This window comes from Mytilus edulis, chromosome 4, assembly GCF_963676685.1.
Source record: "Mytilus edulis chromosome 4, xbMytEdul2.2, whole genome shotgun sequence".
Taxonomy (NCBI): domain Eukaryota; kingdom Metazoa; phylum Mollusca; class Bivalvia; order Mytilida; family Mytilidae; genus Mytilus; species Mytilus edulis.
In genome coordinates this window covers 66402113-66416815 of record NC_092347.1, presented here as the reverse complement: position 1 = coordinate 66416815, position 14703 = coordinate 66402113, and the positions used below count along the sequence as shown (strand labels likewise).

Here is a 14703-nt window from a genome sequence, read left to right as displayed (position 1 = left end):
TCACTGTATTTATTGTTTTATTGTTAAAAAAACGAACATAAATTGACGACATATATTTACATCATATATTTACAAACATTACTAGTCATTTCAGCACATTTGAAAGACAATGCATACCACGTTAGTTCTCCATGTTTCGGTTTAAGGCTTATGGATACCATAAATCAATACATTATTCCTAATGTTAGTTTCTTCACACTATGATACTTCAAATATATACAAAACTCCAGTTTTGTTGAAGGCGTATTCCTGAATAACTGTTCGTTGTACCATTTGCCATTTCTGTTCATTTTCTAATTTTCTCATCAGTGGTTCTAGAATATCATTATAACATGACATATAGATGTATTCCTCTCTCATTGCAATTATAATATATCCACCTGTTAAGACAAAATTTGAATTTATCAAAAAAATTAATTAAAAAGATTAATGTTAAAAAAAAGAGGGACGAAAGATACCAAAGGGACAGTCAAACTCATAAATCTAAAACAAACTGACAACGCCATGGCTAAAAATGAAAAAGACAAACAGAAAAACAATAGTACATATGACACAACATAGAAAACTAAAGAATAAACAACACGAACCCCACCAAAAACTAGGGGTGATCTCAGGTGCTCCGGAAGGGTAAGCAGATCCTGCTCCACATGTGGCACCCGTCGTGTTGCTTATGTGATTACAAATCCGGTAAATAGTCTAAATCATTTAAACAGGAAAACCAATGGTCTTATCTATCTAATAAACGAGAAACTAAAAACACTAATAAACCACATCAACAAACGACAACCACTGATCAACAGGTTCCTGACTTAGGACAGGTGCAAACAAATGCAGCGGGTTTAAACGTTTTAACAGGTCTTATTTACTATCATTATAACGTTTTATATTAACAATTTTCCTCATTATCTCCAATCTATTTGTTACTTTTTTTTTGATAAATATCATACCTTTTTTAGTCAATCGAATCAGATCATGAAGCGCATCAGCAGGAATGTGTCCTAATCCAAACCCACCAGAGGTAGTTATACAATCGTAAAAAGCTGTGAATACAATAATTTCTATTTATTTTTTTCAGTGATGTCTTTAACTGCATTTATAGATTCAAATAGCATTTTGCAATTAAAAGAATAATGGTTAAAATGATCCATTTGTATTCATATGACAAAAAAAACATTACTTATCACCAATAGCCTAATGTTACTACAATGTGCACCTAGATTCAATATTGAAACAAATTGTGCATGCTCAATAGAACTACTGCTCCAAACTGAGTAATTCCATCAGGTGTTTTGTAAAGGGAACTCACATCCTTTAATTTAACCTATTTTTTTTCATGAAACAGTGTGTTTCGTTCGAGAACCAGGCTAAACAATTTAAAAAGAAATACAGTCAATGTATTAATAAAAGTGGATCTTAAAATGAGGCAAATCATAATCATCTATAGTTAATTTTGTTTAGAAAAATTTCAATCATTTTGTAGTCAATTAATCAAAATATCTCTGTATGAGGCTTTCATAACCTTAGCCGAAGAAAAGTCCATGATGCTTACCATTTCGAGCTGGCATTGTATATTCGCTAAGGAAATCACATATATAATTATTGTATAGATTCTTTTTTCTTGCCTGAGCCAACATTGAACCAGAGGGATCTAATGCATCAATATTAGTAAATCCTAATTGGCGAAGCTAAAAAAGAAAGTTAGATCTGATAAATGTTAGAATTTGTTTTACTCAATTTAGCAAGTTATATTTCAATTTTGGATTAGTTTTAAAATTTAGAATTTTGATTGATCTGAAATATGCCGTTTTCTAGGGATGCATTAACTAATTTATAAGCTTTGTTAATTTCCCCTGTAGGCCAATATCAAACTAAATTTTTAGTTGGTCTGGTCTATTTGAATAAAAAATCTTCAAAAGAATTATTTTTAGTAACGAAATTATTAAGTTCATCGAAATTATAGACTTCAATGAAAACATGTGCATACAAACTGTGAGTTTAACTTGCCATTTAAAAGTGCCAAAAAAACATTACCATCAATGAAAGAAAACTGAGTCCCGTTTATCATATGGTATAGTATGTATATTACCATAGGAATTTGTAATATTATGTTCTAAAAGGGACATTAGTCGCTATGTGTCTGACTTAGTACGAATTAGTTCAGGTGGGTAAATTTCATGTGTACACTTAGAAACATCTTTTTTTAAACAACTTATCATCTAATTGACTGCTTGCGTTGTTAAAGATGTCTTTAACATGCAAGTGATGTTGTGTTTAGTTTCTATAAAGCTTTGTTAAAGCTGTGACTAATAAAAATAACTTGAATACATCTGGAGTAAGAGTATAACCTCCACCTTTTTTTTTTTTTACTGGTTTATACTTCCGCCTTACCTCTTGAGAGACTTTACCAGTCCCCGCTGCTACATCTAATATTTGAACTGTAGGTCGACGATTTGGTTCAAAAACTTCTGCAGCAGCTTGAGCCGTTATATGAGGGCCTTTATATCCGTTGTCTACTGATAAGTGCTGCAAAAAAATTATAAAAGATTGTTATTAGATGTGAAATATACTGTTTGAAACACAAAATAATGTCAAGGACGTTTAGAAAAGGCCAAAATTTCATTTTTTTAATCTAGAATTTTCAAAATTTTTAATATAAAATATGTTTCCTAAGCAAGTATCAAAATATAGAAATAAGACTTAAACATAAATATAATGTATGAAAACTTGGAAACGGCTTTAATGCCGATTATTAAAAAAGAAATATTTAAAATACATTGATTCTTATACAATATGGTTTATTCAACTTTCAAAAGTGAGACATAACCCCTGTTCCAGTAAATTGATAATGTTCAAAATTATTTAATCAATTTGATCATCGTATGACAGATTCTATGACAATCATCTTCCTCTAAGTTGTATTCTAATAGTAGCATCTATTAGCTGTTGTGCCAAACAAGAGGCCTGGATAAAAATTGTGATAACCGATACTCATCTATGCCAATACTGACTAATAAGAATCTGATATATTTCATCCTTTCGCAAATTAATTCGATTTTACATGCATATTTGATTCTTATAAGTTTCGATTGAGGTCTTAAATTTTTTTTTTTTTAGGTACTATTGAAGTTAGATACAGCCTTGGTTCCTCGTTGAATGTCTATTTTGCATTAGTAATAGTGAGATGGGATCCAAGCTTAATTTATCTTAATATTATCAGAGTATAAGCCACAAATCGTAGTTTTTGTTCTGTAACTCAAATAAATTTTCAGTTTTCAGCACGTTTTATCAGTTTGGTATAACCAGGACATAAGTATGATTATAATTCCAAAATTATTGCTATATTAATTATTGTTTATAGATAAGGATGTAATTGAACATTTAAATCATCCCAATAAACATAGCTTCAACAATCTATTTAAATTTAATTTCTACCTTACATTGTACCTACGAACATATCACTTCTAAATTTAAAAGGAGTTTCTTATTTATTTTTACATTATCAATGTACGTGACGTAGGTGTCAGCTGATAACGAGAGACTATAAAACCAACGGTTTACTATGGTGAAGTCCTTTTTATCTTATTTGTGCGAACTGAACAGGTTGTGTTAGATTGTGCATTCGGAACTCCTTGGACTTATTCGATACTATTTCCAACATATAAGTGTGACTAAGATAAAAAGCTGAAATGTTCCGAAAGTAAGAAACCGGAAATGGAAATAAGGATGATAGCATGGAGTGCAAAATATTTTTCGAGCAATTTCTTACATCAATAAAAAGAAGTCAATAACTATTCATAATAAGTCTTGTCTTTCTAGTTCAGGTTTTATAAAGGAAACTTTTGGTGTACTTATCTTATATGATTATAAGTAATAGTTTATGCTATCATCCACATTTCCCTTTCATTCTGGTAGAAGACAGACCTCTAATTTATTTTATTATTACAAAGTCTTTAACAGTCATCGCATATTATCTCTCATGAACAGCCATTAGACAGTTCAATATACTGTTTACTAACTATTCGAATCAGGTCAGATCAAAAAGTTCAAAATATAAGGTGTACTATCCTATATTTTAACTTCAACTTCTGCGTTCCGACCAAAACAACGCCAATAATAAACATTAGTAAATACCTGTAAGAGATAACCTATATAGCAGTGGCAGTTACGAATATTGGTCACGCGTTTTAAGCAAATATTTATATGTTACTGTGACAATTGACTGAAATAAAATACTTGGTCGCGTTACAAGCACATATCTTTCAATAATTTTGGCAAACTTATAAAATAACACATTATCTTAAATGCTTACTATGAAAAAAATAATCTAAAATACTGAACTCCAAAGTAATTCCAAAAAGGGGGTGTGTTGATATGGGTAAATAAAGGCAACAGTAGTATACCGATGTTCAAAATCATAAATCCATGGACAAAAAACAAAATCGGGGTAACAAACTAAAACTGAGGGAAACGCATTAAATATAAGAGGAGAACAACGACACAACACTATGATGTAACACACACAGAAACGGACCAAGCAACAGACAAAATCCCACGAGAATAACAAATATAACATCAAAACCAAATACATGAATTTGGGATAGACAAGTACCGTGACACATATATTAAAAAAATGACAACTTGTCGTTCATCCATCATTGCTAGTGTTGTAGATAGACATTATGTTAGCGTAACCATTAAAACATGTTAATCTAATTTATAATATGCAGATAACATATACCAAGACTACTAACTACCAGAGTTTTGATAACGTGTGTATGAAAGTGACTTTAAGAAATTGTAAGGACTTCAACAAAGAGCAAAACTCATACCGTACATTCAAATATACATAACGATCGATTACCGGTACTAACGACAACCACTCAATAATAGGTTTTGATCACTAGTAGTACCCTAACCTTGGTCAGTGGTGTAACAGCACAACATTAGAACAGTAAGAGAGAAAATTAGTTAAAAACTGTTTGACTCAATCTTCAGACAGGAGCAAAGTACAAAACAAACTAACAAAAAGACTAAAATACTGATTACGAGTACTTTCAGTGACAAAAAACTAGTTCAAAGCCAATTGCAACTCATAGATTTATCATGGAATGCGTTATTTAAAGTAATCATTTTTTGCCTTACCTCGTCATATTTGCCTGTCTGGGCCCAATTATTGTAGTATTTCAGTAGATCTTCAGTTGAATGACTGCCTTTAAATAATGTATCATTTACTTTTAAGGCTTCCATATTGTTTTCCAGAATATCTAAAAGAGAAAAGGTTCTATGGAAAAGACATTCAAAAGGGATATTTTGTGCTCTAAAAGAATATGATGAAAAGCAAGTCTGAAGATAGTACACTAGAAATACTGCTGATGCAATATTAAGGATGTTATAGTGTATGAACAACATCATACCTTGATATGGTGACGGAACAACAAAGTTCTGCCTTCTTAACTGGTATATGTTGGATTGGGTATGCGTTGCAGGGGAAATTGAATGCACTAAGTCATTCATCGTTTCGATGCAGGTTTGAAACACACCATATTAACATTCAGAAGTGGAAGACTGAAAATTATTTTTGATATAGAAATGTGAAATGAAACATATTGATTTATAAACAAACTGTTACTTCGATTCTATTTTGTTGAATTTTTCGAGTCAATGCTCAAAAATAAAATAAATGAACAATCAAATTTATATTTTTTTTCAATTAGGTTATGTAAAAAATAAATGTGAACCTTTATTTTTAAAGTAAGCTAGTAGTTGGGAATATAACTATTTGATAAAAATATATAACTAAATTAAATTCACGTAATGAAGACGCAAAAAAAAGGTGGTAAAAATTATAAGAGAATTATCTGTTTTAAAACAAAATAATGTTTTTAACATTTAGCGAAAATGGCTACATACAGCTCGTTCATGTTTTATTTGATTTGGAAATATCATGTTCATGTACATTTTTGCTCGTATTTCAAATACTGTCCATTTCCATTCAAATCAATTAGTTTTAAATTTGATTTAAATTTGACATATCAAACGAAGTCTGCTAACTCAATGACACAAATAAAAAAAACATCATTTCATCCCTAAACAACGTCCTTTAAATATCACATTGTATCGGAAATTATACACTTTACTGATTTCATTTGTATGTTTGAAATGACAAAAGTCAGACTTCGCTTTAATCAAATACCGTGTTATAAGAAAGGTACATTAGTTTTGAGTAAAACAATTGAAAGCGGTTAGAAAATCAATTCCATATGTAGGTTTTTTTTCGAGTTGATCGACCGGAATGTACAGCGATAAAATTAGAATGCCGATTAAAACAGGGGGTAATGTAGATATCACATTAAAAAAAACTTGCAATAGCCAATCAATGTACCCCCATAAGAGATATTGCAGGGTTCAGATAGCCTTGCATTTTCTCTGCATGAGCTAGCGGATGTATCTGTATATCTGTACATTCCGAAAGCCAACAGTAACGAAAGCAAAATCGACACGGTATCCGTTTCCTCAAAACTGACATTCCTTACTTATATATTAGAATTGGTACGAATTCTATTATCCTCAATTTCATATACGACAAAAATACTTTTACTTCTCAAGTAGAACAATTGCATTATAAACATGATAAAAAGCAATATTAACGGTATATGCATCTACATCATTATATCTGTTTTTAATCTTTCTTCAAATGTATATACTAATGTAAAATGAACACAAACAATAAAACAAGCGTGTAATAAATAATAAAAGATGTCAAAAAATAACTCTCTACTTAAAGTTGACAATACAATTAAATAAAAAATGTATCGAGTAGCGACAATTTTGATTCTCCATACTGCAGTAATACATTAATCGTAGAAAGTAGAAGTCTGAAATATACACACAATATTTTTCGAATCCATTTTTGCGCCAGCTTAATATATGAATTAATATATCAATATTAGCTGCAGTTTTTATAGTTATAATACGCGCGGACTTCATATTTAGTGGTACTCTATCATGGATTTAACTATTTATGACAAAAAAATACTGATCTCAAAGATAAATGCAATAAGGGAAAGTCAATGAAAAAAAAATGACAGAACGAAAATTTATATACTAGCTTAATGAGTGGGGGGAAATGGCGCTCTTTCGGGAGTTACTTTTTATAGTGATACTTGTATATCACGTTCTGGCATTTCTTTAATTAATTAATCTTTTTTTTTAAACTGGTACATGAAATTATGCCTTTTTAAAAATTCATATATAAAAAAATCGTAACATAAGTTTTCTGAACATAAATATTAATTGAAACATAAAGAAAAATAGAAAATTGCTTTGCCCGTAAAACTAATTGGTTTTTTTTCTTCAAATAAAACCAATTGGTTTACAGTATACTTTAGTCTTAAGAAGAATTATCATAAAAAAAAGAATAATATAGCAATAAAGACGTAAATATCATTATCAAAGAAAAAATATTAGCCACATTTAGAAAAAATGAGAGAGATCGATTCTTTACCTTTGAAAACACAGATTTAATTTAGACTTATAACTTACATTTTATAAAGTAAAAAGAGAAATAATTAAAAACAAATATTTTATTAAAATCACTATAGAGACATAATTACCCATTCTTACCAGCGCAGGGATATCTTTGAGAATACTGTTCTACCAGTGGACAAGTACGCATTTATATATAATCAGTCTGACCCACAAAACTAGTTAAAACCAGAACAAGTGACGATACGCGTTTATATTTAACTTTAGGAGTCTTCGTTTTTAAACTTTAAAATGATTTTATGGGGGATAATATGTACTGAAATTGCTATTTCATGCTATATAAGCTATTTCTAAATCTATTGTGATTTGTGCGAACACATTTGGGGTGATTAGCATGATTTTTTTAAAACAGATTATGAAAAAAGTTAACAAACTCTGAAGAAGAACATCTATATCTATTAAAAAAAAGTGAAAAATAAAAAATAAAAAATATTTGTCCTAGTTTATATACATTAGAGTGATTTATATTTACTGATATTTCATTTCATAAACATCATTTAGGCATTGAACGAAATGTCTGTTATCTTTGTAGTTTGTATTTCGCAATAACTATGTGTATGAAACGATAACTAGTTATTTTTCTATAAAGCGTCGCTTGAGGTTATACCTATGCTATGAAAATATATGAAGTTTGTCTTTAAATCAAAGACAATCTTAATTTAGCAAACATTTAGTCATGTTTAAAAGAAAATTTGTTAAAACTTAGACACACAAAATATAAGCAAATCACTATCATAATGTTAATAAAAAGGCCTTTTTCTCAATTATATTTAATTTTTACTTTCATTTACGTATGTCTTTCATTGGTCATATAGTGTTTTTCAACTTTAACAGATCATTCATGTCATCGCTTTCAACGCAATAATCATAAACAAAAGCAGAGAGTTCACTTGAAGGACAGACTACGTTACCAGTATTGCTGAATGGAAGGGAAACAAATTATCGGTCAATCTTTAAGAATATATGTTTTAATTCAAAACGGGAAATCCTGGACATACATCTATAATATTATAATACGTTGTTAGATCGGAGAGGAAGTATGGCACCGAAAAGGAAAAAAGAACTCCCAAATGACTGCCTCTAAATACGGTTTATTAATAACGGTTAAATATTTGGAATTGCATAAATCACATGTATGTTGCAACGGTTATTTAACATGAAAAAGCCGAAACTCCACTAAATGATCCCTATACGTGCCATTGACGTGCATTTTTTTATTGGTATTCTTTTTTAAACCCAGCACAGTAAAACGGACACGCATGTGAATAATTCGAGCTCATTCATATTTGTGTTACCTCCAATTTAACCCATTAGCTAGAGTTAGGCTACGCATTAATAAGGCTTCTTCAATTATTAAAAGGAAAAGAAGGTCAACATTGAAAGTGAAACAAGAGTATACCATTGATTGACTGATTCGATCGACAAAAAGAACTTTTTTATACAGTTAAAAACGATGATTAAAATATATTTTTAACCTATAATATGAAAAAAAACAGACATAGAAAAATCCAATTCCAGAATTCAGAATGAGCATTTGAGTCAAATCGGTGAACATATATTTGACGGCCAATGCCCCTTTAAATAAGGATTATTTTTTTTTTATCTCAATGTCTTTTATATACGATCGTACGCCGATAAAAAAAACATATGTTCAGTTTCTTTTCTGTTTTGTATATGTTCCAACAAAAAGACATCGAAGCCTAAAGTGGAATCCTTATCTGTCAATGGTTAAAAAAATTGTTTTCGTTCAAATACCTTTGACCTATTCTCCGGTTTTTGTCAATTAATCCACAGTTCATCCAATCTAATTAACAATTTTCCGAGGGTAACACCAGTACAGTAGTAAGAACTTTTGATTTGACATGAAATATGATCGATACACTCATTTTCTGTACATAAATTGTTTATGATTTTTATTTTCGAAACACGATTTATGTTTCTTCTACAATGCATAGATAGTCTTATTCCTATTTTGCGAAACTTTTCGGTTTTTATTGTTCAACGTTTTGAAGCGTTGATGGTTAGTTTTATGTACACGAAACAATCGTCTGGTGTAACAATTTATAAACCTGGTATATTTGGTGAGTTTTTACCAACGACTGGGTCGATGGAGGACGTTTTGTATCCGAGAGTATAAAAACCAATAAGTCAGTACGTTTGTGTTGACAAGAAATTCCATTGGTATGTTTATTGTTTGTAAATGGACTGTTTATAAAATGTTAAATTATTCAAAACACACTAAGACTTTTCTTTCACTATACATAGATTGCCTTAGTCCCGTTTCGTACAACTTTTCTGAATTTTCAGTTAAGTTGCTCTCCTACTACATATTGATTTAAGGCTTCAAACTGTATTGATTCGACCGGAACGTGTTAGTTTTATGTAGACGAATCGCGAGTCTGACGCAACAAATTATAAGCCTTATATATTATGGGAGTGTTTACAGCCACTGGCCAGGGTATATATTTCGTTCGTCCCTGGGTGTATTAACAGACTTGTAGTCAACACTCTTGCGTTGATATGAACTACCTTTGATATGTTCAATTTTTGTACATTTACTGTTTATTGAATATTCGTTATTCGAAACACAAACGTTTTTTTTTCCCCAAATGTACAGATTGTCTTATTCATATTTGATCAAACTTTACGGAAATGTAGGTTCTATTGCTCCTCAATTTGTATTTGATTTTGGCAGCAAATCGTTCTGATTTGAGCTTCAATGATGAGTCATATGTAGACGGAACGCGCGCCTTGCGTAATAAAACATACACCTTGTATCTTTAATGAAATTGTCCTACAACTGAATCGATTTTGTATTTGATTTGGCCTTCCACCTGTTTTGATTCGAGCTTCAGTATCGTATGGTAGACGAAACGCGAATCAGGTGCGACAAAATATATGCCTTCGATCTTTGGTGTGTTTTCTAAATAATTTGAATGTACTTTATTAAAACATTATTTTAAGAGAACTATCGCAATCTTAGGAAACATTTTATAGCTCAAATTTTACACATTTCATGTTTTGCGCAAGTTATAACTTCAGATTTATTTCCTCATAATAATTTCGATAATCCAACCACCATTGATGGTCTGGTGCTAGTGGAAGGTCTAGTGTTTAACTCTTCGGTTGGTTGAACCAAAGCCATGAATATTTGTGTTTTTTGTTTCTTGATAAGCACACAACAAATCAAAATATTGTAGAATGACATTTCTTTGAGCATGATTGAACAAAATCTGTGAAAGACCATGTTGGGAATTCCTAAATATACGTCTAAGTTAGAAATTAACACAGAATTGTAACTCTCGCTTATGTGCATAATAGCAAAATTTAAGGTTTCTGTATAATATCTTCTTGTTGATTTAAGAAAATCATTCGATATTTAAACAAGCGCTTAAAATCGCTTAATTTGAGAATAGGAGATGGGGGTGTTAATTCCAATAAGACAACTATATAACGGAGTTGACATTTGTTCCGCAATGGTCATTCCTGTATTTGGTCAAGTTGATTTAAAAATTAGAAATATACTAGTATTTAGGTCTCCGATAAATAACTCATGAATTTAAAAAGCACAATCTTACCTACCATACACATGTTGAGTACTGTAATTGTATATATAGAATTTACATAGGCTTTTGTAATAAAACGGATGATTGAGTATTGTCATGACAAGTTCGAATTAAATATTGTGCTCAATCTATGCGATTAACAGTGCCAAAAAAAGGACAATTAGAGGTTTCTCTTCAATTGGTATTGCAGTTGCCAGACTTTAAAAAAAAAACAGCTTGAGACGAATTTGACGTTTCGGGTTGGTCTTTTCTGAGTTATTCCCTTAGTAATTGACAAGATAGAATTTTTCATTCCATACGGTAATACAAAGAAATTCCATACATACGCTATATTTTATGTTATCGTTCAATTGCATATTTCATGAAGATTCGGGACGAGAAGGATAATCATAAATAAAACATAATTCGTCGATTGTTTTACAATACAAATACACAGATTAACAGAATCAAAAAAATATTTAGTCAAAATATATAACGAAATCTGGGGACTGAAATTCTAATAGTATCTTGTGTACTTACCCTATATTTGGTTATCTACCAGTTGAATATCTGATGAATAAAATAAAAAGTTATCTTGTTTTATATGGAAATGAAAATTGAAAATCTTCAAAACAAATCTAAAGACGTAAACAAATGACATGTGACGATGTTTACATCAAATACGCTGTCAATAGAAAAGGATAGCGATGTATGTCTATTTATAGATATTCTGCGTATTAAATAAAATTTAAATTAGGACATAACAACATCTGGGTAAAATATGACGAGTAAACTATGACACAATTTTTTATGCAGAATTTCAATTGGAACTTTATATGAAATATCTAAATTACGAAGAAAAAAATCTTTAATCGTCGTGTACAATAAATAATGATTTGCAATTTCCGCTCGTCTGAATATTCATGAAACATTTGTAAATAAACTCATCATAGATACCAGGATTAAATTTTATATTTACGCCAGACGCGCGTTTCGTCTACATAAGACTCATCAGTGATGCTCGAATCCAAAAATGTTTAAAAGGCCAAAATAAAGTACGAAGTTGAAGAGCATTGAGGACCAAAAATTCCTAAATTTTTTACCAAATACAGCTAAGGCAATCTATTCCTGAGGTAGAAAAGCCTTAGTTTTTCAAACATTCAAAGTTTTGTTAACAGTTAATTTATTATTATGAACATATCAATGATAACTCAAGTCAACACAGAATCATATAATTGAATGAAACAACAAACAATTAAAGTGGTTACAGGGTCCCTCTTTATGTAACAGTACATTTTCTACAACTTCCACTGTACAAAAGAAAACATAATGGAAAAAACATACCATCTCGTGATAAGACATGTGAATTACTATGCACTATGTGACATTTTTTTTAAATATAGCGAAATAAGAGACAGCTATATGTAAATCTTTCAAAAATAAAGACAATTCTGTTACACAGTAATGCAAGTAGGAAGTCAAAATCAGTTCGGGGAAAAAATCTTTAATAACATTTGTGAATTTAGTGTTAAGTTTTGTTTAACAAATATAAACCATGCATCGTTAATTTGTTTTGCACTTTTACTAATAGCAAGTGCGAGTTTGTTTTTCTTTCCATTTTACGATAGTTTTCTTTTTTTCTTGAAAAAAGGTTCCTTTATTCTTAACTTTTGAATATGCAAGAAAATAATATAAGCAATTCATAAGTTTAAAACATGCATGAAATTCAAGACTTCATAAAACAATCAGTCGCATCTTATAAATTCTCAAGTAAGTCTACCGCAAAACAATAGCAGCATTAGAAATTGTCTATTCAAACTGATATTGATAAATATTATTAATTCGTATATTTTAACAAATTTGATTCGTTTAGGGATAGTCACATGTTAAACTATATTTTCAAAGGTAGAGAGAAGTCGGCGGATAGCAAAACGCATATTGACCTGCAAAAAGCATATTGCACGGTTATTTTTAGAATATCTAAAAACCAATATACTTTGTGACGTCATGTAATGAATTTTAGGATATTGTTTAACGTTTTGAAACACATGATATCTGTCATCGATTATTTGACGAAAAAAATATTCAAATACATATTAAGATGTCCAAAAAAAAAAAAGGAAATGAAATAACATCTAATATGTTGTTATTGTCAAGGAGACAATGTCATATCTTTAAAATTCCAACAAACCTAAATGACGATTTTGATACATTTTTGTACAAATATGGTCAGAAATTAATAATATAACAAATATAGCCTTTGTATGAGGTCAATACAGGATATATCGACCCAAAGAAGTATATCAACCTCGGACTTCGTCCTCAGTCAATATACTTCTTTCAGGTCAATATATCCTTGTATCGACCTCATACAAAGGCTATATTTGTATAATATTATTAATTCGTATATTTTAACAAATTTGATTCGTTTAGGGATAGTCACATGTTAAACTATATTTTCGAAGGTAGAGAGAAAACGGCGGATAGCAAAACGCATATTGACCTGCAAAAAGCATATTGCACGGTTATTTTTAGAATATTTAAAAACCAATATACTTTGTGACGTCATGTAATGAAATTCAGGATATTGATTAACGTTTTGAAACACATAATATCTGTGATCGATTATTTGACGAAAAAATCTTCTAATACATAAGATGTAAAAAAAAAGAAAGAAAAGTAAATGAAATAACAACTAATATGTTGTTATTGTCAAGGAGACAATGTAATATCTATAAAATTCCAACAAACCTGAAAAACGATTTTGATACAAATATGGTCAGAAATTAATAATATAACAAATATAGCCTTTGTATGAGGTCAATACAGGATATATCGACCCAAAGAAGTGTATCGACCTCGGACTTCGTCCTCAGTCAATTTACTTCTTTCAGGTCAATATATCCTTGTATCGACCTCATACAAAGGCTATATTTGTATAATACCAGGATCATAATTTTCCTTCGTCCAATTTCAGGGAACTTCCAGGACTTCAGTTATTTAGTAATATTATTAATTCGTATATTTTAACAAATTTGATTCGTTTAGGGATAGTCACATGTTAAACTATATTTTCGAAGGTAGAGAGAAAACGGCGGATAGCAAAACGCATATTGACCTGCAAAAAGCATATTGCACGGTTATTTTTAGAATATATTTAAAAACCAATATACTTTGTGACGTCATGTAATGAAATTCAGGATATTGATTAACGTTTTGAAACACATAATATCTGTGATCGATTATTTGACGAAAAAATCTTCTAATACATAAGATGTAAAAAAAAGAAAAGAAAAGTAAATGAAATAACAACTAATATGTTGTTATTGTCAAGGAGACAATGTAATATCTATAAAATTCCAACAAACCTGAAAAACGATTTTGATACAAATATGGTCAGAAATTAATAATATAACAAATATAGCCTTTGTATGAGGTCAATACAGGATATATCGACCCAAAGAAGTATATCAACCTCGGACTTCGTCCTCAGTCAATATACTTCTTTCAGGTCAATATATCCTTGTATCGACCTCATACAAAGGCTATATTTGTATAATATTACTAAATAACTGAAGTCCTGGAAGTTCCCTGAAATTGGACGAAGGAAAAT

General features: G+C 30.2%; 1 protein-coding gene and 1 long non-coding RNA gene across 4 annotated transcripts; one reads left to right on the top strand and one right to left on the bottom strand.

The window, feature by feature from the left end:
* On the bottom strand, nucleotides 1–11742 carry LOC139520276 (methyltransferase-like protein 27). Of its 3 annotated transcripts, none has more exons than XM_071312784.1 (6): nucleotides 11631–11742; nucleotides 5143–5264; nucleotides 2389–2523; nucleotides 1550–1685; nucleotides 948–1040; nucleotides 1–380 (listed from the first exon to the last, which is right to left on the bottom strand). In XM_071312784.1, the coding sequence occupies exons 2-6, from the start codon at nucleotides 5245–5247 to the stop codon at nucleotides 199–201; spliced, it is 651 nt and encodes a 216-aa protein (XP_071168885.1). In that variant the 5' UTR covers nucleotides 5248–5264; nucleotides 11631–11742; the 3' UTR covers nucleotides 1–198. The 3 variants fall into 3 exon arrangements, with proteins under 3 accessions (XP_071168885.1, XP_071168883.1, XP_071168884.1); XM_071312782.1 differs by lacking the exon at nucleotides 11631–11742 and adding an exon at nucleotides 7614–7644; XM_071312783.1 differs by lacking the exon at nucleotides 11631–11742 and having other exon boundaries at nucleotides 5143–5514.
* Nucleotides 3588–5693, top strand: LOC139520277 (uncharacterized). The gene is made up of 2 exons (XR_011663849.1): nucleotides 3588–3697; nucleotides 5260–5693. It is a non-coding gene; the product is annotated as an uncharacterized lncRNA (long non-coding RNA).
* Nucleotides 11743–14703: the final 2961 nt, after the last annotated feature.

What these genes read in the sequence shown, in the direction of transcription:
- LOC139520276 (XM_071312783.1), bottom strand. Translation starts at nt 5,514, where the DNA reads ATGAATGACTTAGTGCATTCAATTTCCCCTGCAACGCATACCCAATCC. An exon ending in CTGGTAAAGTCTCTCAAGAG is followed by an intron (nt 1,686 to 2,388) that starts GTAAGGCGGAAG and finishes TTTCTTTTTTAG; the next exon opens with CTTCGCCAATTAGGATTTAC. An exon ending in GATTCGATTGACTAAAAAAG is followed by an intron (nt 381 to 947) that starts GTATGATATTTA and finishes TTGTCTTAACAG; the next exon opens with GTGGATATATTATAATTGCA.